This window comes from Schistocerca nitens, chromosome 4, assembly GCF_023898315.1.
Source record: "Schistocerca nitens isolate TAMUIC-IGC-003100 chromosome 4, iqSchNite1.1, whole genome shotgun sequence".
Taxonomy (NCBI): domain Eukaryota; kingdom Metazoa; phylum Arthropoda; class Insecta; order Orthoptera; family Acrididae; genus Schistocerca; species Schistocerca nitens.
Genome location: NC_064617.1, coordinates 742,224,427 through 742,250,870, shown reverse-complemented (window position 1 = coordinate 742,250,870; position 26,444 = coordinate 742,224,427). Strand labels below are relative to the sequence as shown.

The following is a 26,444-nucleotide window of genomic DNA, read 5'->3' as shown; positions in this document are numbered from 1 at the left end:
ATATGTACTTGAATTCTATGCGCATTGTCTGGCTAACGTTAACGAAAAGTTTTCAGGTGGTGCTTTGGCCTCTACCGAATGAAACTCGTGTAATGATACATGAATTCGTAAGTCTTTCTTTCCCGCTAGCCTCCGTTCTGGCGTCAGCCGATGTACCCGATTATGGCGCGCGGAATTAGCCGAGTGGTCTGAGGCGCTGCAGTCAGGGACTGTGCGGCTGGTCCCGGCGGAGGTTCGAGCCCTCCCTCGGGCATGGGTGTATGTGTTTGTCCTTAGGATGATTTAGGTTAAGTAGTGTCTAACCTTAGGGACTGATGACCTTAGCAGTTAAGTCCCATAAGATTTCACACACATTTTGAACATGTAGCCGAATACCTTTCCTTGTTGGTCGATCAACAAATTTGTCCTTTGAGTTGTCGCCCTCCTTGACAACATTCTTCTGCTTGAAGTTCTTTGGACTTGGAATACAACAAGCTCATAACCGCACTGTCTGAAAGACTACCAGTAAATGTGAGTGTAGGAGCGTTAAGTTCATAAGGCAAAATACACTGAGGTGATAGAAGTCGTGGGATACCTGCAAATATCGTGTCGGACCTTCTTGTGCTCTTCACAGTGCAGAAACTCGATGTAGCATGTACTCAACAACTCGTTGGAAGTCCCCTGCAGAAATACTGCGCCATGATGCCCCTACAGCAATACGTAAGGTGCCGTTGCCGAACTTTGTGCATGAACTGACTTCTCCATTATGTCCCATAATTGTTCGGTGGGATTCATTTAGAGCGATCTGTGTGGCCCAATCATTCCAAAACGTTCTTCGTACCAATCGCGAACAGTTGTCGCCCAGTGACATGAGGCATTGTCATCCACAAAAACTTCATCGTCAAATGGCTGCAAATGTCATCCACACAGCCGAACATACCAATTTCCCGACAATGGTAGGTTCAGTTGGATCAGAAGACCCAGTTCACTCCATGTACGCACAGCCCACACCATCATGGAACCACCACCAGCTTGCACGGTACCTTGTTGACAACTTCAGTCTGTGGCTTCGTGGCGTCTGCACCACTCTCGAATCTTGCCATCAGCTCTTACCAACTGAAAATGGGACCCATCTGACCAGGCAATGGTTTTCCTGTTGTCTAGGATCCAACTGACATGATCATGAGCCCAGGAGAGGCGCTGCAGGTCATGTCGTGCTGTTAGCAAAGGTGCTCACGTCGGTCGTCTGCTGCCATAGCCCATTAACGCCAAATTTCGTCTCACTGTCGTAACGGAGACGCTCGTCGTACGTCCCACATTGGTTTCTGCCATCATTTCATGCAGTGTTGCTCGTCTGTGAGCACTGACGTAATTGCGGAACACTGCTACTCTCGGTCGTTAAGTGGAGGCCGTCGGCCAATGTGTTGTCCATGGTGAGAGGTAATGCTTGAAATGTGGTATTTTCGGCACACTCTTGACACAGCGTTCGAAGTCTTTTAAATCCAGTCGTGCGGCCTTAAGCGCGTCGGAAACTTTTTCGCATGGGTCACCTGAGCACAGATAGTTTCGCTAATGCGAAATACCTTGTGTACCCGATACCACCACCATCTGTGTCAGTGCATATTGCTATCCCATGATTTCTGTCACGTCAGTGTACGGTGCTTTCCTTTCATTCCAACTACCTAATAAGATTCACACTTGAGCAGTACATTCCATCACTTCTCCTTCATTTTTCACTGACTATTGCAGATGTATGAGTTTTTCAGTGAAGGATTGAATGCTTATGGCCGATTCCATCTGTCATAAAGTGTTGAATCCGAATCATCCGAAATGATCACTAACGGCAAGTAAGTTATACGTTAGCCGAACAGAAAAAAGTGTATAAATGTTTCAATAGAAAAATTATTACGATTTTTTTTCTTTTTTTTGCGTGCGGTGCTACGAAGTTTGCGTACTTTTCATGAAAGATATTTTAATTCTAGACATCTCTGTATGGCGTTTTAATGATTTTATCATCCAACAATGTTTTGGGTTGCTCCACCATCTTGAAATAAAGCATGTTACCTACAACTGGATGGAATTATTTCATAACATAAAAGTGAGATAAAATCTCTTCATACCGTTTACGAATCGAGATGAATCATGAAGATGAAAAAAAAAAAATACCAACGCGATGTAATGAACATGCTTTATTTGCTGGTAACCGGCAAAGCCAAAATACTGGTCGGATGTAAACGTTATTAAAATGCAGTGGGGAGGAGTCTTGCTGAAAACAATTTGTCTTTCGTCACATTGCCGGGTATACACTTCTTGCCGCTTAACGAATGCTGTTTTTACTCCGTCTTTTTTCTTCGCTTTTTTTCACGAAAGCTTACTGACAGTAAGAATTATGAAATGGATGATAACCTATTATTTATGAAGCTATTTTCGCAGTCTTAAGCGGTTTTACATTCTTCAGATCTGTAACGTATGTTAAATATTATCTAACTCGTGGTGTACTGCATCTATCTGGTGTTCCCCTAATTTAACGACTGTCAGTTATTTTTGATAATTCAATTAATAATCACTAGTTTCATCAAATTTTGAAAGTGCGTAATTATGACCCAGATGTACTGTTTTGCAAGAGTAGATAACTTCATAAGACAAACTACCTCAGCATAAAGCTATCAAGGATAGACAAAAAACCTTCATATCCTCAGGGTATTGCGTAGAAAATAAATGTACGCATTCATTTAATAAGGGAGTCTTATTAGCAAAATTTACTTTCGTTGGTGGTTACAATATCTGTGTTCGTACAGTGTCTGTCTCTGACAATACACTGTCATCGACGATTACAGCAGTGATTAACATTAGGAAATAGAGTAGCTCAAATGGTTCAAATGACTCTAAGCACTATGGGACTTAACATCTGAGGTCATCACTCCACTACACTTAGAACCACTTAAACTTAACTAACCTAAGGAAATCACACACATCCATGCCCGAGGCAGGATTCGAACCTGCGACCGTAGCAGCCGCGTGGTTCCGGACTGAAGCGCCTAGAGCCGCTCGGCCACAATGGGCGGCAATAGAGTAGCGTGCTACGACTATACACTGACGTGGGTTGTTCGCGACACATTAAAGTTCGCGCCGGACCTGGACTAGAGCCCATGTTGCAAACAGCTGACGTCATGGTATAGTCGTAACATGCAAATCTATTTCGTAATATTTACTTTTGTGTCTGACATTGTAGTCTCGGTATCAGTTCGGTTCATTCTGATATTCGACTCTAGGGACCCATTACACGTTTCACTCAGTTATCAGTAGCCTACGAGCTACACACCAAAATTATCTCATTGTTTACCAACATTTTGCATTTTCCAATGAATTAGTAAGGTGAGGACGTTATCCTGTGGGTTCCAGCAAGCAAACACAACCGTTGGAGAATAATCCTAATCTCTAGATTGAATTTTTCACTCTGCGGTGGCGTTTGCGGTGATGTAAAACTTCCTAGCAGTTTAAAACTGTTCTGGACCGGGACACGGACCCGGGACCATTACCTATCGTGAGCAAGTGTTTACCGACTGAGCTATCCTAACACGACTCACGACCCGTCCTCACAGTTTACTTCCGCCATTATGTAATCTCCTACTTTCCAACGTTAATCTCACTTTTCTGATAGTTAGCACCATCCTGCCTTGGCCACGTTCTTGTATCCTAGCTATGGACTTATCAAGAGATTTTTCGAACTAGAGTGATTCAGAGCAAGTAGATACAGGTCAGTGGGAGTCCATGCTGGTCAACAGAGCAGCAGAACTTCTAGCGTTCGCCTCTTAACCGAGTGCTTTTTTCCCACCACAGGTGTTCCTCTGTGTAATGATGGGTTCCTGGATGCTGGGTCTTGCATCGCCCTTTATCGAGGCGTTTTCGATAGCCAGAGGCGCTGCAGCGAAGGTGTACTCCGTCATCGACCGGGAATCTCCCATCAACAGCATGTCCGAGGAAGGCGAGAGGCTTGAAGGAGTCAAGGGCGACGTTGTCTTCAAGGACGTACACTTCGAGTACCCGACACGCAAGGGCGTGAAGGTGAGTACGCGAGCACACCTCATAGATGGTAAAGCCGTCTTTACTTTCAGTAGCAGCTTTAACTTTTGTCAATAACTGTTCTATTTTTATCAATATTATCATGTCGATTTCGGTCTTATGGAAGTTTATCTCTACCAGCTATTGACGTGCCCTTACGAAGATGAGAAGACATCATTCCAGCTTTTTCCACCACAGAAAAATGTAAGATACTCATTGGGAATCGAACCTTCATAGGTAGCAGGGCTAACAACTAGATGATTGAAACTTCAGTTTTACTGGTTATTAATCACGGTAACGTTGAGCACACGTGTTCCATAGGTTTCAGAAACGTACAAATATAACAAACCAGAAATTATATATAATTCTTTTGGAAATTTGTGGTAATTTCTTATGGGACCAAACTGCTGAGGTCATTGGTCCCTAGACTTACACACTACTTAATCTAACTTAAAATAACTTACGCGAAGGACAACACACACACCGATGCCCGAGTGAGGACTCGAACCTTCTACGGGCGGAGCCGCGGGAACCGTGGCAAGGCGCTTTAGACCGTACGGCTACCACGCGCGACCATATAATTCCGTCCCACCTAAAAACTAGCCACAAGTCGTACGCACGCACAAGTAATTACCCGTCTTGGAAACTTGTCTCGTAATTTCATAAATACTGGTCTCTTCTGCCTTCGGTAGCTTCGTGATCAAATGCGCTACATCTAAAAATTCCGAGATCATCTACTGCAATTTTTGGTTTAGGATTTGTTTTTACAGGTAGCACAAGTCTCCTTTTCTATTATTGAGGATATATTTTTTGTGTTTTAAATCAACAAGAAAATGCCGAAGAAGACACTGAATTTTAAGAGCCCCGATTCAGTCCAGGAAACCCATCGTGATCAAAGAATTGGATTAGTAGTCACTTGCTCAGCAGTAAAGACGCTCATATGGCAAAATTCGTAATATTGGATCTAGTTAACTGATTTTCATCCTAAGACCTCTACTGTTCTCCATCGAAATCACGCTATAGATATTGCTACAGTCAGATAAAAAAACCACACTGCAATGTCTGCAACTTCCGTCCGTTTCCTGTCATACCATTAACATTTTTATTAATTAAATAAAGTTTCCAGCACCACGCCTTTATCTACTAATACTCTCACGCTTTAAGCTCTGTGAACATCGACTATATGGGTTTCTAATATATTCGTAACAGAGAACAGCTTTTGTGAGCGTTGTAACATTGTCAGGGCCTAGTGAAATGAGAGGGATTATGTTTAAGCAAAAATTTTTTGTTTCTTCAGTACCTTCAGTATTCTCGTTTGCCCCGATGCTCATTTCTACCATGCGAAAGTGCCTGAAACTGCTTTCACTCAAACACCTGCGACTCTAATTTTGCAGTCACCCTTCACTGGGGTTTCCTCTATCTGTTCCCTATGATTTACTGCACGACATTACACCGACTGAAAGACAACGGAAGCCCACTCACGCTACTATGAACATCTATATCTACAGGTTCGTCTGATAGTGCAAGTCAACATTTCTTCCAGACCTCTCTTAGGAATGCACATGAGTTGTTTCTGCTCCCATCTGAGTATGGAACATTCTGTGAACAGTCTTTCTCATGGAATCGTTCGTTGGAGTGGTGTTGTCTAGTCGTCTTAATGTAAACTATCTTCTATTTTGCTAAATCACAAGAGAATTAAAAGACGTCAGAACTGGCAAAAAAATAGACACAATGACGAAGACTAAATATTCTGTTATAAAGCTTGATAGGGTTCACGTATTTCAGGACACCTTGCTTCATGTTACGAATGTACAATTACGGTCGCGTAGGTAATATGCTCTTATGATAGTCGTACTTCACTCAGTGAATTTTTTTTAGATTTTGCATAATCGAAAAGTAGATCAAATGGTTGAAATGGCTCTAAGCACAATGGGACTTAACATCTGAAGTAGTCAGTCCCCTAGACTTAGAAACTACTTAAACCTAACTAACCTAAGGACATCACACACAACCATGCCCGAGGCAGGATTCGAACCTGCGACAGTAGCAGCACCGCGGTTCCGGATGGAAGCGCGTAGAACCGCTCGGCCACAACGGCCGACTCGAAAAGTAGAAATGTGTTGATTATTTCCTAGTTCAAAATTTTGTACGTCTATTTCTGTTCTCGGGCGTCCGTCTTTTCCCAATACGTGACCTTCACATCCAGATTGGTGATCACGAAGTACACGAAATTAAGATATTTTGCTACCTTGATAGGAAATCATCATGCGACAGACGAAGCAAGCAGGACATAAAAATCAGACTAGCACAAACAACGATGGAATTCTTGGCCAAGAGACGTCTACTAGTAGGAAATATAAGCCTTAATTTGAAGAAGAAATTTCTGAGAATGTATGTTTTGAGCACAGCATGGTGACTCATGGACTGTGGGAAAATCGTAAAATGAGGGAATCGAAGCATTTAAGATGTGATGCTACAGAAGAATGTTGAAAATTAGGTGGGCTAATAAGGTAAGGATGAGTAGGGCCTCCGCAGAATCGGAGAAGACAGGAACATATATAAAACACAAAAAGAAGGGACAGGAGGATCCGACACGTGTTAAGACATCAGGGAATAACTTCCGTGGTATTAAAGCAAGCTGAAGATGGTAAAAACTGCAGAGGGAGACTGAGATTGGAATACAGCCAACAAACAACCGAGGACACATGGTGCAAGTGCTACTCTCAGGTCAAGAGGTTGGAACAGGAGAAAAAGTCGTGACGGGCCGCATAAAACCAGTCTAGTTTTTAAAATGGCTACATGTTAACCGTCTGGGATCACCTCGCTGTTTTGTACGCTATAGCTAGGCGAGATACACTAAACGAGTAAGTTTGTCTCATTTCTTAGCAATGCTGTCGTATTCGAGCAGGGGAACGGTTGACTGCTGAAGACTGCCACGCATTTCGTAATAGCAACTCGTAATACCCTCTTACCGTGAGAGCAGGTTGAAGGACAACGAGTGAAAAACGCTTCGCGAGATACCGGTCTTCTATGCTGAGAGGTCCTTCCGTCAAAATGTGTTGGTGTTGCAGTTTTATACACAAGATACCAATAATAGATTAATTCAGTTTAGACATTTAAGTCTCTCGAAGGAGGTAATTTTCTTGCGTCGGAATCGTCAGCAGGATAACCCACGGGTTTAGAAGCAGTTGTGACGTGACAACGACATTAATAAACTACATCGTAATCAAAGGTTACGGGAATGTGGACTAACGGTATCGATATTCCTTATTAAAGTATTAGACGTATAGTAGTGTATACTGCGCGTAATCTAAAACAGATTAAGTTATAATGAAATATCTTGCTTTCCAGATTCTCCGCGGTCTGAACCTACGGATGAAGAGTGGTGAGACGGTGGCTCTTGTCGGAAGTTCTGGTTGCGGGAAGTCTACGTGCATCCAACTCATCCAGAGGTTCTACGACCCACTACGAGGCGCGGTGCGTATCTCAAGCAGTGTCTTCACTGTTCATAGTGTCATTTCTTACGAAGAGGTTCTCCACATTTTCTGATGTGAATTTCTCTCTCCTATAGGCACACTCATTGATTAAAATATAAACAGAAAGTACAACTAAACCAGGCACGAACTCTTAAGTTCTTTATCTGCGACGCATGTCGCGAGTTCTATCCATTGTCAGGCGACATTTCCGATGTTTAGCACAGGCACCTTGCTCCATGAAATCAATGCTGTTTTAAGTTCATAATTTCACTTGATTGGTGTCGTTGTGTGCGTGTTTTGTTTTTTAAATTTATATTTAATAGAGACAGTCAGTGTAACAGCAAACGGAACATATGTATGTGTAAACCCAGCGTTTCTTAATTTCCTTTCTGTGTTATACATATCATCTTCAAACTAATTTGAAAAATGTGTGTTGTAATAAAAAACAGTGCCTATTTCCATAAGTGACAGTAGTTAAGCCGGGGAACCTCCAAGCTGTGCAAAAAATGTAGTTCTTTGGGCCTAGAAAACAATTTGGAAACGCTATACGCACGGTCGCGCGCGCGCGCGCGCGCACACACACACACACACACACACACACACACACACACACACACACACACAGATTCATAATCCGGCGCAAATAAGAAATGAGCTTGCAGAGCTAATTTGAATATTACACAGTGAGAACTGATTCGTAAATGCAGTGGTCCCGAATTGAACAAGTGTTCGCTATCTGCCCATAACGTGTACAGTTGAGGATGCCCCCTCAGTTTTGTAATCAGTGACAATAAATGCAAAGAATAATTAAACCATCTGAATGAATATATAAGTATTTCATTACATTATACATGAAGTCCTTTAGGTCATTTCCGACAATGTTTGGCATTAATGAATTACTCTTGTCTTGGCGGCCCAAATTACCTTTTTTAGTTACTTTTTATGACGCATTTCGCTTTCAACATCATAAGATCTTATTGTACACACAGCATTTCGTCAGTTGTAAACATGTGCGAGATTTCTCCGTACGATATTTAAAGGACAGCAATAGGCGGACCAACGCACGTCGATCTGTATTAGCCGCTCGTGAAACCTGATAGCATGCAACGAAAAATTGGTTATTACAATGTCTTGTCGCTGCAAGACAATACACAATTCCCCGATGTGCGAAAGTATTCACGTGTCCTAAGGTGAAACCACAATATACAACAAGATGGTGTCTGTGCAACGGGGCACAATATTCTACAGTAATAAGAAAAGAATCGAGAGGTATATACAGAAATAATTCCGAAAGGAGTAAATTGATAACCGGTCATATAGTTAGTGAACACAAGTAAGTGATTTACAATTTCACATGCTAACACAGAGCAACAGGTACAATCTTCAAATTAGCGACGAGTAATCCGAAAACCACGTTCTCAGTTCAGTATTTTGAACAAAGAAAAACATATTTCAGGAAACAAGAGACGGTGACAGTTTGAATCCACAGCATCGCGATTTGAAAAGATGTTATGCGCATATAATGAGCATTCATTCTATCAAATATGACCAACCGACAACTTTCCATTTTTATCACGGGCAAGCACACTAAGCGCGTTATAGTCGCCACCAAACAGTGCCAAAATAAGCTAATCAGTTTGTAACCTCCCCACGGAAAATTTAAATGACAATACTTAATAGAAATGGAGCCAAGCGTAACCTTCCCGCAAAAATATTGATGACAAAGACAATTAAGCAAAAATTAGCTATCTGACCCAAGTATAAGTTCTCCACACAAAATGTAAGATAATCCCATGACAATGAAACTACAGTGATAATGAAAACTCAATTTAACCGAAATGTCGGTCTTTGGCCCTGTGCAAAAATCAGAATTAATTTCTTACCTTAATATAACTGCATGTCAAAATTCTGCTCTTATTCTGCGCCACAGCTTGCAGCAGATGTATCCCAATAACTAAATTTTTTGAAGTTAATTGAATTTTTTTGTTTAAAGGAAATGGAAGGAAATCGAATGATTCTTTGTTAAAAAATTGCTTTTAAATCAAAATTATTATTGGGGCGATTCTTTAAAGTTCATTACATTTAATTTACATTACTAGCTGAGCGCGATGCTGCTTAATAATATACCTTGTCCTGAATCTCGATCATTGCGGTGCCGACGCCCGCCGACTGCTCTGCGCTACCACTACTAACAGACTCCCGCTCGCTACCTCACTCGGCTACTACTTCCAACAGACTACTGCTCGCTACAGCGAGTGGAGCGCAACTGCACCAACTACATGCTCTCTGGTCAGAGATTCTACAATGCCTCGCCATCGCCGCCGCACAACATACGTGTTTCATAACCCTCCACTGGGGGGGGGGGGGGGGGGGGCAAAAATTTGGCAGCGATGGTGAGTCATTTGGACTTGCCAATCGCGGCAAAATTTTTCTGTAATTAATTATCTTTTACATTTTACAAAAAAAAAATTCAGATGTAGTACATGAATTAAATGTTGTGCACATGCACCTAGTACAAAACACTTCAGACAAGACAAAATATAAGTACAAAACATATTAGTAAATCAGAAAAATGTATATACAAATTATTTGATAGATAACAAAGTGCACACGCACTGTAAGATTCTGTAGCATTTTTTTTTTTTGAACAAAATCATGTTGATAAAGGACATGAGTGCGCATGCACTGCAGTGGAGAATATATCAGCAAAAGACGAAATGTATATACAATGAGGAACAAATGACATAAATCATAAAAAGTATGCAGAATGAACACAAATCATATTGAAAATTGAGAAGAGTGCACAGGCACTGGAGTTCAGTAGAAAACATATTCACATAAGTGCACATGCACTGAAAACTTTTGAACATTTTTATAACAAATAAACGTAAGGGTAGAAAAATCATCAAATCACAAAAAGTATATACGATATAGATGACAAGAGTGCGCACATACTGCACTTCAGAACAAATCGAAAAATGTCTTTAGTATTTTCACAATAAATAAACATAATAGCAAAAAATCATGTCGACAGGTGACATAAGTGTACTCGCACTGGAGTTCAACAAATCGAGAAAAAATGTATAGGCCAAGAACATAAATGGTGTTAGTTAAAAATGATTTTCACTATTAGGATAGGAAAGGAAAGGATTGCTTCATGGTTGTAGCACTTTAGTTTGCACACAGCTGCACTGAAAGTCCATATCTTTCCACAGAATCACAACACTAAGTGATACAATCTGCAGTTCCGTTCCCAGAAGTATTTATCAGCGTATTAAGACACTGAAACGTCGTAGTAATATTCCATGCTATCATTTGGCAGTATACCAGGTACACCAAACAGTGGGACCATAATAACGTCTTCATCGCTTACGGTGGTGGACAGCATGTCGTGTCAACACCACGCTCTTAAGAGGCGGCACACCAACGTAGAATTAGTGCAAAAACCAAATATAGTGCTCCATGATAATGAGGATGGACAAGACAAATGGATGTTACAATAATTTCAGGTAGTTAGGTCAGAAGGTGAAGGACATTAACTAACACACAAGTCTTGATTAGTGATTACATAAGTAGTTTGCGGCATCCATACTCTAGTTATTGAACATTTCTGTACCAAGTATTTTAGTATTACAGAATAATGTTCATAAAATTAAATTTGCCATAATGGGTAGTCGTATTACAATAAACGGCGGCAATCTTTGTTCAGTTACACAATTACATTCATAGCATTAATAATCATGGGCATAATAAGTAGTCTCATTACAATAGACAGTGGCAATTTTTAGCCAGTTACACAATTACAATCATAGCATTAATAATCATGGGCATAATAAGTAGTCTCATTACAATAGACAGTGGCAATTACTAGCCAGTTATAACATTACAATCATAGCATTAATAATCATGGGCATAATAAGTAGTCTCATTACAATAGACAGTGGTAATTCTTAGCCAGTTACACAATTACAATCATAGCATTAATAATCATGGGCATAATAAGTAGTCTCATTACAATAGACAGTGGCAATTACTAGCCAGTTATAAAATTACAATCATAGCATTAATAATCATGGGCATAATAAGTAGTCTCATTACAATAGACAGTGGCAGTTATTAACCGGTTACAAAGTATTATTATTCAGATAATTAAGAAGTCATTATTAAAGTGACATACTATTCAGAGCTGATCAGTATTATTCAGAATTGTCATAAACTAGTGACATTATATGAGACTGGTAATACATTTTGTTTTTGTGCTAGCAATGCATTGCTTTGGGTAATTATAAGGGAAAGCAAGAAGAAATAAGAGGAAAAAATGGTTCTGGGTTGTTCCTATAAATGAAAAATGTGTAACGTCATTCGTCATGAGTCAGCTGTAGCAAGGTTATCACTTTATAAATGATAGACACAAATGGGTAAAAAAAAAGTAAGTACTAGAACAGGTATAATAGGTAACAAGTTTAGTAAGTATCATAAAAAGCTTCTCCTGAAAAAAAAATACAAAATGAATTATTGAGCTGAAAGAAGAAACGCAGACTATGCTGAAAAGTAGTGAACTTCGAATTAACAGGTAGTGAAATGTGTATAAAAAATGTGTTCCATAGCTGTTCTTTCCAAAATCTTCAGTCATCCTACTATGCAATATAACACCTGCTGTCAAAGCAAACTGCAACAAATACTTAAATAACTACATAGCATAAATATATAACTTCAACATTATCCTCATCTGTAAAGAAAAACTTCATTATCCATATTATCATAACTTCATTATTATCATCACCTGTAAAGAAAAACTTCATTATCCATATTATTATATTCTTCATCATTATTCATCATCAGCATTCATTATCATCTGCAAAAAAAATCACTTCATTATTCATCACACAATTATTCCTTATTCCTAGCATATTTCCTCACTAAAACTAAGATGTGAGGTTCTGTCTGACAGCCTGCATCAATCGCTTCGTATTCTGAAAGAAAAAAATTGTTAAGACTACTATTCTGCGATGTGTATAGTATATTCTTGTTAATACTTGTTAATCCTAATCCATTTACTCTTCTTCATAAAGTTATTGCATCTTCTTTCGTTTATTCCGTAGGTGAAATTCCCATTTCTGTTGAATTTATTTCCTTTACGCATCATTTCTTTCTGAAATTGATGAACAAAGATTAATGTCTTGCATTTAAATCATATACCCTTTAAATAATGACTGGTTAATGGTGACACAATTAAGCATACAACATAACATGACAGAAAACGTAATATGTCAAAAGCATAGACGTTTAAAGGCAAAAAGTGTACAGAGAATATCATAATGCAGCAGCAAAAAAAGAAAAATAGTCACGATGTTGAGATATCATAGGGCAGAAAAAAAGTCAAAGTCAACTGGTGTGTGTTATACCTTAGCTATTTCATAATGTATACAAACAAAACGGGAAAACAATTATACACAAAAAAAAATGAAAAATGTCCACAGTCTGATGTGTAACGACAAGAAAAGCGACCTGTTAACCTTACCTTGCCGGGCACTTGCCAAGAAAAAATACGATAGTCATCATCAGTAATTAGTCATATAATTATAATTGCATAAGTGGTCATTAAAAAGTGTAAGTTCATCTGGAAAATATGCACGGTCTGATGTGTAACGACAAGAAGAGCGACCTGCTAACCTTACCTTGCCGGGCACTTGCCAAGAAAAAATACGATAATCATCAATAATTGTTCACATAAATATCTGGAAAATGTATTACAGTGTGATAAATCATAAAGTATGTTCATTCAATAAACGGTTTAACAATGGAGATATGGTGATTGCCTTTCGATTTTCTGGTTCTCAAAGTTTCGACGTGTACAACATTGGGGTGAGGAATGCTGCGAATCCGATATGGACCTGCGTATAGAAGTTCAAATTTACTGCACTTACCTTTTAATTTGCTGGATAAATAGTGTGTACGTACTAATATCTTCTGTCCAACGTGAAAGTCTCGGCGTCTACAAACCTGTTTTTGTTGTCTTCTCCGGCGCTCTGCGGCACGTTTGATATTGTTCAGCGCAATGTCAATTATTTCGTGGTGTCGTAATCGACGAGATGTAGGAAATGTTACTAATTCTTTAATTTTGTTTGGTGGTTCAACGTTTTTCAGTATTACAGACGGAGATAGCATAGTGGATTCATTTGGAATGGAATTAATTACATCTTGGAATGAGTGTATGTGTGTGTCCCAATTAACATGTCTTTTGTGGCAGTATATTCTACACAGTTTACCAATTTCTTTCATTAATCGTTCACAAGGGTTCGAAGAAGCGTGGTACTTGGATATATAAATCGGAGAAATGTTTCTAGCTCGTAACATGCGTGTCCATATAGCAGAACGAAATTGTGGTCCATTGTCAGAAATTACTTTCATCACATGCCCTACATGAAATAGAAAATGTTTTACAAATGCTTTCGAAACAGTTTTAGCAGTAGCTTTGCGTAACGGAGTGAAGGTAACAAATTTTGAAGTGAGTTCAACAGCGACAAAGATGTAGCAAAAACCTCTGTTAGTTCTCGGAATTGGACCAAAAATATCTACTGCGGCCATATGTCTTAATTTAACAGGTACAATGGGATATAATGGAGGAATGTGTGAAGTGGTGTCTGATTTAGCTTTCTGGCAAATTTTACATGACGCTAAAACTCGTCGTATACGTTTTTCCATGTTCGAAAAATAACAGTTCTGTCTCAGTATAAGAAAACATTTTCTGGCTCCGTAATGTGCGTAGCTTAAATGCGTGTACCAGATTAATTTGTTAACTAGTTCGTCAGGAATGCATAATAACCAATTGTTGCTGTCAGGATGAGAGCGGCGAAACAGAATGTCATTGCATACAGTGTAGTGGTTCCTAATCGTAACATTATTCTTATCTTGCCAAAGGTGTTTAATTTCTTTCCACACATTGTCTTTGCTTTGCTCTCGTGTTATGTCTTGTAATGACGATGAAATAAAATTTTCAAATGCAACTTGTTGAATGTACATGACGCTGAAATTTGCTTTGCAGAAGTTGGTTGCTACGTCTTGCTGATTGTTGCTGAGAGAACGGGATAATGCGTCTGCTATTACATTTTGTGTGCCGGGAATGTGAAAAATCGTAAAATTAAATTCCTGCAAATACAGTTTCCATCTGCTTAATCTATCATGAGTAAATTTAGCCGAAAGTAAGAAGTGTATAGCTCTGTGATCCGTGTAAACAGTCGTATGTCTGCCATAAAGAAAGTGTCTAAATCTCGTAAAAGCCCATACAACACACAACGTTTCCAATTCTGTGACGGAATAATTTCGTTCAGCAGGTGACAAAATGCGGCTTGCAAATGCGATGTTTTTAATTACTGTAGAACCATCCTCTTCAATTTCCTGAAAAATGTGTACGCCTAAAGCGGTGTTGGAACTGTCGGTGGCAATAGAAAAAGTTCGAGTAAGATCTGGGTGCGATAAAAGTGGAGCATTCAACAAAGCATGTTTCAGGTTCACGAATTCAGAATGTGCTTGCTTATCCCATGACCAAATAGCATTTTTACCTGTTAATTGGCATAATCTAGGTGTGTCTAAAGCAGAGTGATGAATAAATTTGCGAAAAAAGTTAATTAAGCCCAAAAAACTGCGTAATTGTTTCTTCGTTGTAGGAACAGTAATGTCACGTAAAGCTTGAAGTTTTTCTGGATCAGGCGCGATGCCTTCTGCTGAAATTACGTGTCCAAGAAATTTTATAGAAGTTTTGCCAAAATGCGATTTACTGAGATTAATTGTAAGTCCTTGTGCATGAAAGGTTTGCAACAGTTGTTCTAAAATCAGATTGTGTTCAGTCCAGTTAGCTTCTGCGATAAGAATGTCATCTATGTACGTCGTGATTCTGTCTTTAAGTTCTGTCGGAAGTATTGTGTTCAAACCGCGAATAAAAGCTGCAGAAGAAATAGTTAAGCCGAATGGTAATTTGCAAAATTGATAACAGTCACCAAAACAGAGAAAAGCTGTATATTTTCTGCAATTCGGATGAAGTTGAATTTGCCAAAATCCCGATTTCAAATCTAGTGTAGAATAAATAGCTGTAGCGTGAAATTTCTGTAGTAATTCTTCTAATGTCTGTGGTCGATCTGTTTCATTAATAATTATGTCATTGATGTGACAGGAATCAAGTACGAGGCGAAGTGAGCCATCTTTTTTCTTAACAATATGCAGCGGGTTTATGTACGGACTAACTGCCGGTTCTATAATTCCTTGGTCGAGCATATCCTGCAACTCTTTTTTAACTTGTTCTCTATGAATATACGGAATAGGATAATGCTTAGCTTTAAATGTATCGTGCTGTTTCACTTGAAATTCATACATAAAACCGGACATAGTACCAGGAACGTTGTCGAAAACTGGAGCTTGCTGCAAAAGAATTTTGTGTAATTGCGTTCGGTCATCGTCTGTATTTGCACTGCTCTGTTTAACTTTATCGGAAATCATCTGCATTACGTCGTACTCAGCTTCGTCTGGAGTATTATAGTTATGTACGTACGTATCCGTGAACAATGCGGGCTTACAGTCTATGTTACGTGTTGCGGAAATGACCTCTGTGCAGTTAATTGTTTGTTCTTCTGCAGATAGTGAATGCTGAAATTCTAAAGCTAATTGCACATTTTCATCTTTTAACATTAAATAAGAATTTTGAAAATCAACCACTGCGTCGTGTTGTACGAGAAAATTAGTACCTAAAATTACGTCTGTTGTCAATAAAGGAACAATCCAAAAATTTGAGTGAAAAATATGACCTCCAATACAAAATGATAAATGTGTCTGTAATTTAACGTCTACTCCTTTACTCGATACTGCTCCTTTTACTTTCGTTTTGCCTAATGGTAATGTGGGATAAGTATTCTCTTTGTTGCACTCATTAAAAGTTTCCTCATTTATTACTGACATAGGTGATCCGGAATCGATTACTGCCGAAAATTTCGATGAACCAATTTTAATTTCGATAACAGGATGTGAAATGATTTTCTGAATAACTGGTTTTTCCTGTAAAAGAGTGTCTCGAATGTCGTCGAAAGTAATAACATTTTCGTGAACAACATTTTGCGTGTCAAAAGTAGTGCTTGTGTTATTGGAAGATGCGTCCTGTACAGTATCTAGTCAGATTCTATCTGACGTGTTATTATTATCAGGAGGATGTTGTGGCATTTGTACAATTTGAACAGTTCTATTACTTCTTCCAGACGCATTACGCTCTGGATGATACCTACTGTCGGGTTCATTCATGAGAATAGGTTCTTGTGGACAATTTTGCTGTTGGTATGACCGACTGTTATTAAACGTACGCTGATAATTGTGCTCATCATTTTTACGTCTGTCGTGATACTCATTCCTATACGGAGCATTGCGATAGGAATTGAAATACTGTCTTCTCTGTACGTAGTTATTTCCTTGCTGCCGTGCGTTACTATTTGTTGTATCAGGGACTACACGTGCACGCGGCGAAACATTAAAGCCTGGTTGACCTTGTGCATTCCATTGTTGGTTAGGTATGCTAACCGGCTGACTTTCATGTTGTTGTGGCGGAAAACGTCTATTGTTACCAAAATGTGGTTCCTGTTGCTCATAATTTTGACGATACCGATAATTAGAATTTTGTCTGTTACCAAAGTTCTGGTGGTTGTCAGTCCTAAAGCGTCTATCACTTCTACCATTAAAATTTCATGTCTGATCATAATTGCTGTACGTTTGTTGGCCTTGGTTGTTATACGAAAAATTTCTGTTTACAAAGGAATAATCAGATTGCTGCACTTCTAAAAGCTGCAACAGATCCCTGAATGCCGAAATATTTTCCTTTTGTTGACCTGTTAAAAGTGACACTCTTAATGACCGCGGTAATTTAGAGATACATAATTGTATAAGTGCAGATTCACTGTACAGTTCACTTAAATACTGATTTTGCTGGACCATGTGCTCAAAAAATTGCGTCACACTGGGAAAATTTGTGTTTTCATAATTTGGCAAACTAATTAGCTGATCTTTAATTCCGCGCTGTGTCGTCTACGACCAGTACGCTGACAGAAAAGCATTCTGAAATTCCTCTACTGAATAACATTGTCTCGCGATCGGCCTCATACGAGTTGCCGGTTCGCCTTCCAAAAAGCTGCAAATAAATTCCAGTTTGTGCGTTACAGGCCAAGTCGGTGGAAAAGCAAAGCTAAATTGTTGGATCCAATCTAGCGGGTGAATCTGCGTTCTGTCGTTTTTAAACACTTTAAACTTTCTCACTGACAGAAAATGTTTGTAATCGAAATTATCGTCTCTGTGTGATGGAACAGGTTCAGGATTGTAAGAGAATCTATTGAACTGTGGTTGTTCGGAATCTAAGTCCCGCACTCTCTGTAGATTACCCAAATTATACGCGTTGCGCGAGTCTGACAAATGTTCGCAAAGTGGCGTCTGCTGTGATGTGTTATTAACCGAAATATTTTTTATCTCTGCTACCTCTTGCTGTAAACTTGACAACTTTCTGCGCAACGTGTTATTGGACGAATCGATCTCATTAATTGTTTGCTGCATATTTTGAAATTCAGGTGTTTGGTTAAATGAAACCGGTGAAGTATCATCTGATTTGCTGTCATTACTACTTTCGATAGCATCAATACGACTGGCCAATTCATCATATTTTTCAGTCAGTATTTTTGCCTGATCATCGGTTTTAGAATCAGACGCATTAATCTGTTTTTGCAAATTACGTGTAGTTTCGTTCAGTTTTCTAACGTCAGCTTTGACAACATCGGAATCCTGTGTTAGTTCTAATTGTTCGAGTCTGTCGGTCACTGTTTGAAAATCTGTTATGTATGTGTCTGTTTTCGATTTCAGATCAGAAATTTCGTCACGTAATTCTGTGTTTGACTGTTCGATGGTATTAATTTTGTCGGACACTGTAGCAATATTGTTGTCCACGTACGTTTTTGCTTTCGCAAACATCTTACGTTTGTCTTCCTGTCTCTGAGCAGTGATTGTTTCCATTACTTGACGTTTTGCTTTATTTTGATCATCAATAAATTTGCGGAAACGCGTTTCACTGTTCTGTATGTGAAGACTAAGACGTTCGTTAATCTGTGTGTTCTGTTGATCGAATTTCGCATCTATCTTAGCATCCATTGTCCGCGAAAGTTCTGTAGTCATTGCTTTAAACTCGTCGCGCAATTGTGTAGCCTTTTCAGAGCATTGTTTAGCGACTCCGCTAATTTCGTCTCTGAGTGTTTCTGTTGCAGCTGTTTGTAATTCCCTTAATTCCTGAGCAACAGACCTAATTTCTTCGCTACTTTTTTTTGAACAAGCCTCGATTTCCTCGCGTAACTGTTCCTTAGTGTCATGGCACTGCGCAGCAACGGCTCTAATTTGTTCACTTAGCTGTCTGGAATTGTTATCTAATTTTTCACTCTGTTTGTCTAATTTTTCATTAAACTGTTTGCTATCTTCACTCTGTTGTCTGACCTGTTCACTAAGTTGTCTGAAATCTTCACTAAGTTTATCTTGTTTTTCATTATTAATGTCTAATTTTTCATTTAACTGTTGTTTGAGATTTTCATTCTGTTGTTTGGAATTTGCAGTAAGGTCGTTCTTAAACTGTAGCATTATTGCCATAAATTGATCCAAACCCAAAGTAGCTGTTGCATTCTCAGTGCTCTGTGATGGAGAACATGCAATTGTCACGTTTTGTGTGACCATTTGGTCATTCTGTAATTTACAAAAAGGGTCATCAGTCGGATGTACACTGTCAGACACTATTTCGGAATTAAATAAATACGTCGTACTTTGTGTATCCTGCTCATTTTCATTAGAGAAATTTGTCTGTACGTTATTTGAATTTTCCAAACCGGGTGTGTTAGGCTGGGCAGCGCTCATTACAATAGGGCGCCCCGCGTCATCGATTGTCGTCAAATCAACAGAAGACACAATCGAGTTCGTTTGTTCATCAGTAAGATAAAAATCGTCATTAGTGGTTAGAACGCATTGATTGTCAGTGAACGCAGCATTGTCATCATTACACTGCGTGTTACAAGTACTATCGGTCACATTGTTTAGGTCGGTAATTTCGTTCAAAATACCTCGCGATACACTATTCACAGTCTTTCGCGGCATTTTTACAATAGTCACAATTAATCACAAAAAAGGGAAATAAGCACAATGCAAAATCAACACACAAATACAACAGAGCAACGAATTGCCGATGATCTGAGGAAAGAAAGTCACAAATTAGTAAAAGCGTTGCGCCAAATTGTAATTATATTTAAGCAAATAAGAGAAGATATCTGACTGTTTTTCAAAAGATTCTCAACGAAATACGATCCTGGACTGGGTGTCGCCAAGTGTAACCTCCCCACGGAAATTTTGAAATGACAATACTTATTAGAAATGGAGCCAAGCGTAACCTTCCCGCAAAAATATTGATGACAAAGACAATTAAGCAAAAATTAGCTATCTGACCCAAGTATAAGTTCTCCACACAAAATGTAAGATAATCCCATGACAATGAAACTACAGTGATAATGAAAACTCAATTTAACCGAAATGTCGGTCTTTGGCCCTGTGCAAAAATCAGAATTAATTTCTTACCTTAATATAACTGCATGTCAAAATTCTGCTCTTATTCTGCGCCACAGCTTGCAGCAGATGTATCCCAATAACTAAATTTTTTGAAGTTAATTGAATTTTTTTGTTTAAAGGAAATGGAAGGAAATCGAATGATCCTTTGTTAAAAAATTGCTTTTAAATCAAAATTATTATTGGGGCGATTCTTTAAAGTTCATTACATTTAATTTACATTACTAGCTGAGCGCGATGCTGCTTAATAATATACCTTGTCCTGAATCTCGACCATTGCGGTGCCGACGCCCGCCGACTGCTCTGCGCTACCACTACTAACAGACTCCCGCTCGCTACCTCACTCGGCTACTACTTCCAACAGACTACTGCTCGCTACAGCGAGTGGAGCGCAACTGCACCAACTACATGCTCTCTGGTCAGAGATTCTACAATGCCTCGCCATCGCCGCCGCACAACATACGTGTTTCAAGTTTGACTAATTTTCACCATGGTAAGTAATTGAAGTGCCTTCACGCACTGCTTTATTCGTTGCAGAATCACCACCCCAGCACAGATCGCCACTATACGAAGACAAGTCCTCTCTCCGAAGACGGTCTTACAAACAAGCATCTAGAACAGAACGGAACAGCAGAAAGAAACGAAACGGCGAATGCCATTTCTAAATAAGTCAGCCTTGTGGCTTGCAACTCGTGAAAGCTTCCAGTTGCTCGAAAAACAAACTAACCCCCGAAGACGTAAAATCGCCGCACCGAACTTGCGAAGATGTCGCTTACCGTGCTTATAGTAGATACGCGTGAAGTATTGCAAAGATTCCTGTTGCTATACCTTAAAAGGAAGAAATGAAAGTGTCGAATAAACAGGTAACTTCCGATACATCAGTTACCGCTCACTGTGAAATGTTATTATGAAAACAGTTTAGATTACTACGTGGTCTACTGTTAGTGCACATGCTTAAGCTGCTGTCACTGTGACCTGTACGTTACCCATTTCTGGTTCTCAGATAAGTCGCAGAAATATGTTTGTTGATATTGCGTTAATAATGGCTGTGTATTGCGGTAACTGAATTAGAAATCCGTTCTCATTTTTCAGTCATTATGCAGAATGACTCTTATGCCTTTAGTTGCGTATCCGTCCTCCACTATTACGTACGTAAGCCAATAATGGATTATTTATCGGCTCTACCGATTTCAGCAGCATGCTAAGCTTTGTTTCCTTGTATCATAGCACACTGTGTAGCACTTTGACACAGTAATAACAACGGTTCAGCTTTTTCGATGGGACCTTTTCAGTAATGTCTTACATTAAGTGCACAGTGATCAGCCAGAACATTATGATCAGCGAGCTGCTGTCAATATAAACCCATGCAGCTTCACCTGGCGAGGAATGACTGCTAGTCACGCAAACGCATGGTGCGTGTAGTATCAGTGAACGTGCTGTCGGTGTGTAGAACGGGGAATGGGCGCGATGTATTTGAGTGTGATCAAGGGCAGATGGTGATGGCCCGGAGGCTCGGCACGAGCATTTCGGAAAGTGCACGACTTATCGGGTGTTGGCGGAGTGCTGTGGTGAGTGTCTTCAGCACGTGGTGAAACCAAGGTGAGACCACGTCCAGTCGTCGTGGAGCTGGGCGGCTACCCCTCATTACAGATATCGGTCGTCGTTGGTTAGGCACACTGGTAAAACAGGACAGGCGACGAAGGGTGGCGGAACTAACATCGGACTTAAATGCTAAGCAGAGTGCATGTGTGTCTGAACACACAGTACACCGAGCACTCCTGAGGATGCACCTTCGCAGCCGACGATCCGTGCATGTGCCAATGGTAACACCGTAACATCGGCAACTACGTGTGAAATGGGGACGTGGCTATCGGCCCTGGATGTTGACGCAGTGGGACAGCGTTGAATGATCTGTTGAATCCTGATACCTTCTTCATCATGAAGATGGGATGGCGCGAATCCATCGTCTTCCAGGGGAACATCTCCCTGACACCTGTACCGCGGGACGGGGACAAGCCGGCGGCGGCACCATTATGCTCTGGGGGACATTCTCTTGGGAATCTGAGTCCATTGGAGCTCGTGCAAGGCACCATGACCGTCAAGGAGTATCGTATATTGGTTGAAAACCACGTACACCCCTTCGTGATGATCATGTTTCCCGACGGCAGTGGCATTTTCCAGCAAGATAATCACAACCCCAGGAGTGAGATGGAGTAGTTCGAGGAACGCAGTGGCTAGTTCCAATTGATGTGCTGGCCACCCATATGGGATTTGATTGGACGTGGCGTCAAAGCTTATTGCTCCCCTCGCCGATTTTTCGGGAATAGGGGACTTGCGTATTCAGATGTGGTGCCAGCTCCCTCCAGCGATTTGTCATGGCCTCATTGCATCCGTACCACTACACGTCGCCGCTGTTATCGGTGCCAAAGGTGGACATACCGGCTATTAAGTAGTTTCTGACTGATGAGTGTATTAATGTATCGTCATCTCTTTATTCCGATATTTTATCAGTTCTCACAATATATGTCACTGCAGCAGAAAAGAAGTCTTTTCAGTTTTCGTGCATCCCAATGCAGCCAATTTTCAGTTCACGTATTAGCCATATTTCAGTGAAAGACCTACTTAAACACATTAGCTGCTGCGTGTGACATACTCGTATATTACACAGCAGTTGATTGTATATATAAATATGTTTCATTAAATAGTGTGTCCATAAAAGAATGTCCCAGTTTCAATGGCATATTACAACAGTTTAATTTAGACTAATTACAATAAATCATACATAAAATTGAAGGTAAATTAATACAATGTGCACCTTTAGTTATACGGCACACATCCATCCTTAATTCCAATTCACCCCGCACTTCGTTTAACAACTGCGGAGTAATGGAAGCAAAAGCCTCTTCAGTTCTGTGTCTCAGCTCTGGGAAATCAGAAGACAGTGGTAGATAGTGGCGGAACGTAGACAGGATATTTTATAAAGCGCCAAAGGAAAAAATGACGTAGCGTGAGGACAGGAGATCGTGATGGTCAGCTGAAAAGAGCTCTGTCGTTTCTACCACTGTGACCAATCCAACTGTCAGGGATTTCGACGTTCATCCACTCTCGAACAAGTAGATACCAATGAGGAGTGGCTCCGTCTTGTTGGCAAATAAAGTTTTCAGGCTCAGATTCTAATTCTATCTATCCAGATAAGACAGCCCTGCTACGTTGTGGTCCGCAAACGTGAAGTCGGGACACAAAGCAAAAAAATTTTATTGCGTTGTGATATTATACACTGAAGCGCCAAAGAAACTGTTATAGGTATGCCTAATCAAATACAAAGATATGTAAACGGACAGAATACAGCGCTGCGGTCGGCAACGCCTATATAAGACAAAAAGTGTCTGGTGCATTTGTTAAATCGGTTACTGCTGCCACAATGGTAGGTTATCAAGATTTATGTGAGCTTGAACGTGGTGTTATGGTCGGCGCAGGAGTGATGGGACACAGCATCTCCGAGGTAGCGATGAGGTGAGGAGTTTTCTGTTAAGCCATTTCATGAGTGTACCGTGAATAACAGGAATACGGTACAACATCCGACATCGCTGCGGCCGGAAAAAGATCCTACAAGAATGGGATGAACGACGACTGAAGAGAATCGTTCAACGTAACAGAAGTGCAACGCTTCCGCAAATTGCTACGGATATCAATGCTGGGCCCTCAACAAGTGCCAGTGTGCGAAACATTCAACGAAAAATCATCGATATGGGCTTTCGGAGCCGCAGGAATACTCGTGTACCCTTCATGACTGCACGACACATAACCTTTACGCCTCGCCTGCGCCTGTCAACACCGATATTGGAGTGATGGTGACTAGAAACATGTTGCCTAGTCAGACGAGTATCGTTTCAAATTATATCGAACGGATGGACGTGTACGGGTATGGAGACAACCTCATGAATCCATGGACCCTGTATGCGTGTGTCCACGAATTGCTAAGGGACCAAACTGCTGAGCTCATAGGTCCGGACGCTGTATGTCAGCAGAGGCCTACTCAAGCTGTTGGATGCTCTGTAATGGTGTGGGGCGTGTGCAGTTGGAGTGATATGGGACCCGTAATACATCTAAATACGAATTTGACAGGTGACACGTACGCACGTATACTGTCTGATCACCTGCATCCATTCCTGTCCATCGTGCATTCCGACGGACTAGGTCAGTTCCAGCAGGACAGTGCGACACCCCACACGTGTAGAATTGCTTCAGTGTGGCTCCAGGAACACTCTTTTTAATTTAAACGCTTCCGCTGGTCACCAAATTCCACAGAAATGAACATTATTGAGCATATCTGGGATGCCTTGGAACGTGCTGTTCAGAAGAGATCTCCGCCCCCTCGTACTCTTACGGATTTATGGACAGTCCTGCAGGATCCAAGTTGTTGTTTCCCTTTTAATATTTTTTGTGGGATCTAAAATTTGAAAAACTCTCTCACATCGGCCTGATTTAGCTTCACTGATCAGGATAGTAAAAACATGGGTATGTTAAGGGAATTTTCATTCACAAAGCAGGCTTATCACATTCACACAGTTCAATACTGTTCTATCCTGATTAAATTGAGCTTAACTTAAATTCCATAAGGCAGTGAAGCAATTTCGAAGTCTCGGTGCGACGAAAATTGTCAGTCGATCTCCTGAAAACATTTGCAATAATTATTAACTTTCGGTGATCACATGGGGAAGACCGGAGATCCGCTGGTAAGACCGTGTTAGCCTATTTATTTGAAGTAACTGGATATCTTGAGCATACAAAACGGCAGGTTCGTCCAGTGTAAATCGGACGTTCCCCACTGATCCCGTGGAACACAGCGTAGTAAGCAGACACTGTCAATAATAATCAGATAAATAATACGCGAACACACTTACTTTAGTTTAGTTCATGTATTAAATTTCTTCTCATACAGAATCTCATCAATATGGCGACTAGCTCAACGATACAACATATACATCCTCCTTCTTTCACGGCTAATCGGCAAGCACTCTTCATTCTTTTCATAAGAGAAAACATAGATAGCAGAGAAGCTATTCCATGGAGTAAATGGACGCTCCAAGGAATAATAGGTTTTGAAACTACTTTGCATTGATAATCATCGTATATTAAAGTTTAGGAATCGGTAAGGTAAGAAGAGATATTTCGAGATATGTACTGAGTTATATAATTTATAAAATTTCTGAAAATATCGCGGAGAGACCGCTGCAAGAGACATTACACCCTCCAGCACTACTTCTGACATTAGTCGAGTCCATGCCACGTCGTGTTGCGGCACTTCTGTGTGCTCGCGGGGACCCTACACGGTATTAGGCAGGTGTACCAGTTTCTTTGGCTCTTCAGTGTACATGCTCATGGAGATATTCTGACCCCCAGATGCAAGCATTACGGGTATTTAGTGTTCCACTTGGATAGGAAGTTGCCTCTTCACTGAACATCACAGAATCAAGAGTGGCATTTCCCCGCTGCAATACTTCAGTTGAAAAGTTATAACATACACCATTTTCATGTGGCTACAAAGCATGTACCAACTATGAATGATACAGACGCCTGTGTAAACGTTTTCTTAGTATCTTATGTGCTGTCGTCAGTCGCAACTATAGTTAAAGACCTACTTTTCGTACAGACGTCTTAGGACTACGAAGGTAAGATGCTCTGAGACAGACAATATCCTCTTCAGGTACTTTCGAGCGCCCCGCTTTATTCCCTTTACAGACATATCCGGTCCTTCTGAACTGGCTGTACTATCGGCAGATGTTTTTGCCAGATGGGGGGACTAGAGCTAAACTTGAAACGAAATGTAAGTTGAACTGAAATTGCAGGTGCACCCTTAGAAAATTGCGGAAGACTAAACACTTTATCAAGCGAGGTGGTGCAATGGTTAGCACACTGGTCTCGCATTCGGGAGGACGATGGTTCAATACCGCGTCTGGCCATCCTGAGTTAGGTTTTCCGTGATTTCCCTAAATCGCTTCAGGCAAATGCCGGGATGGTTTCTTTGACAGGACATGGCTGACTTCCTTCCCCATCCTTCTCTAATCCGATGAGACTGATGCCCTCGCTGTTTGGTATCTTCCCCAAATGAACCCCAACAAAAAACTTTATGGTCAGGAGTCATCATTTGCATATGTGGCGTATATGACTTTGCAACGAGGGAAACAACAAAGCTGAACTCTCGCAGACACTTATCTAAAACTGTCTGAGCTATTCTTTAACTGTGACCTCGAAAGAACACCCTGCGACCCTGACAGTTGACGCTATTAAAATTTATAACTAGGACATTCTTTT

General features: G+C 40.4%; 1 protein-coding gene across 1 annotated transcript in view; it reads left to right on the top strand.

The window, feature by feature from the left end:
- LOC126252983 (ATP-dependent translocase ABCB1-like) overlaps window positions 1–26,444 on the top strand; it is a 231,734-nt gene that overhangs the window by 109,043 nt on the left and 96,247 nt on the right. Inside the window, exons 9-10 of the mRNA XM_049954011.1 lie at window positions 3,820–4,044; window positions 7,393–7,518. Of these exons, the coding sequence (XP_049809968.1) occupies window positions 3,820–4,044; window positions 7,393–7,518 (351 nt within the window). The remainder of the gene's footprint in view (window positions 1–3,819; window positions 4,045–7,392; window positions 7,519–26,444) is intronic.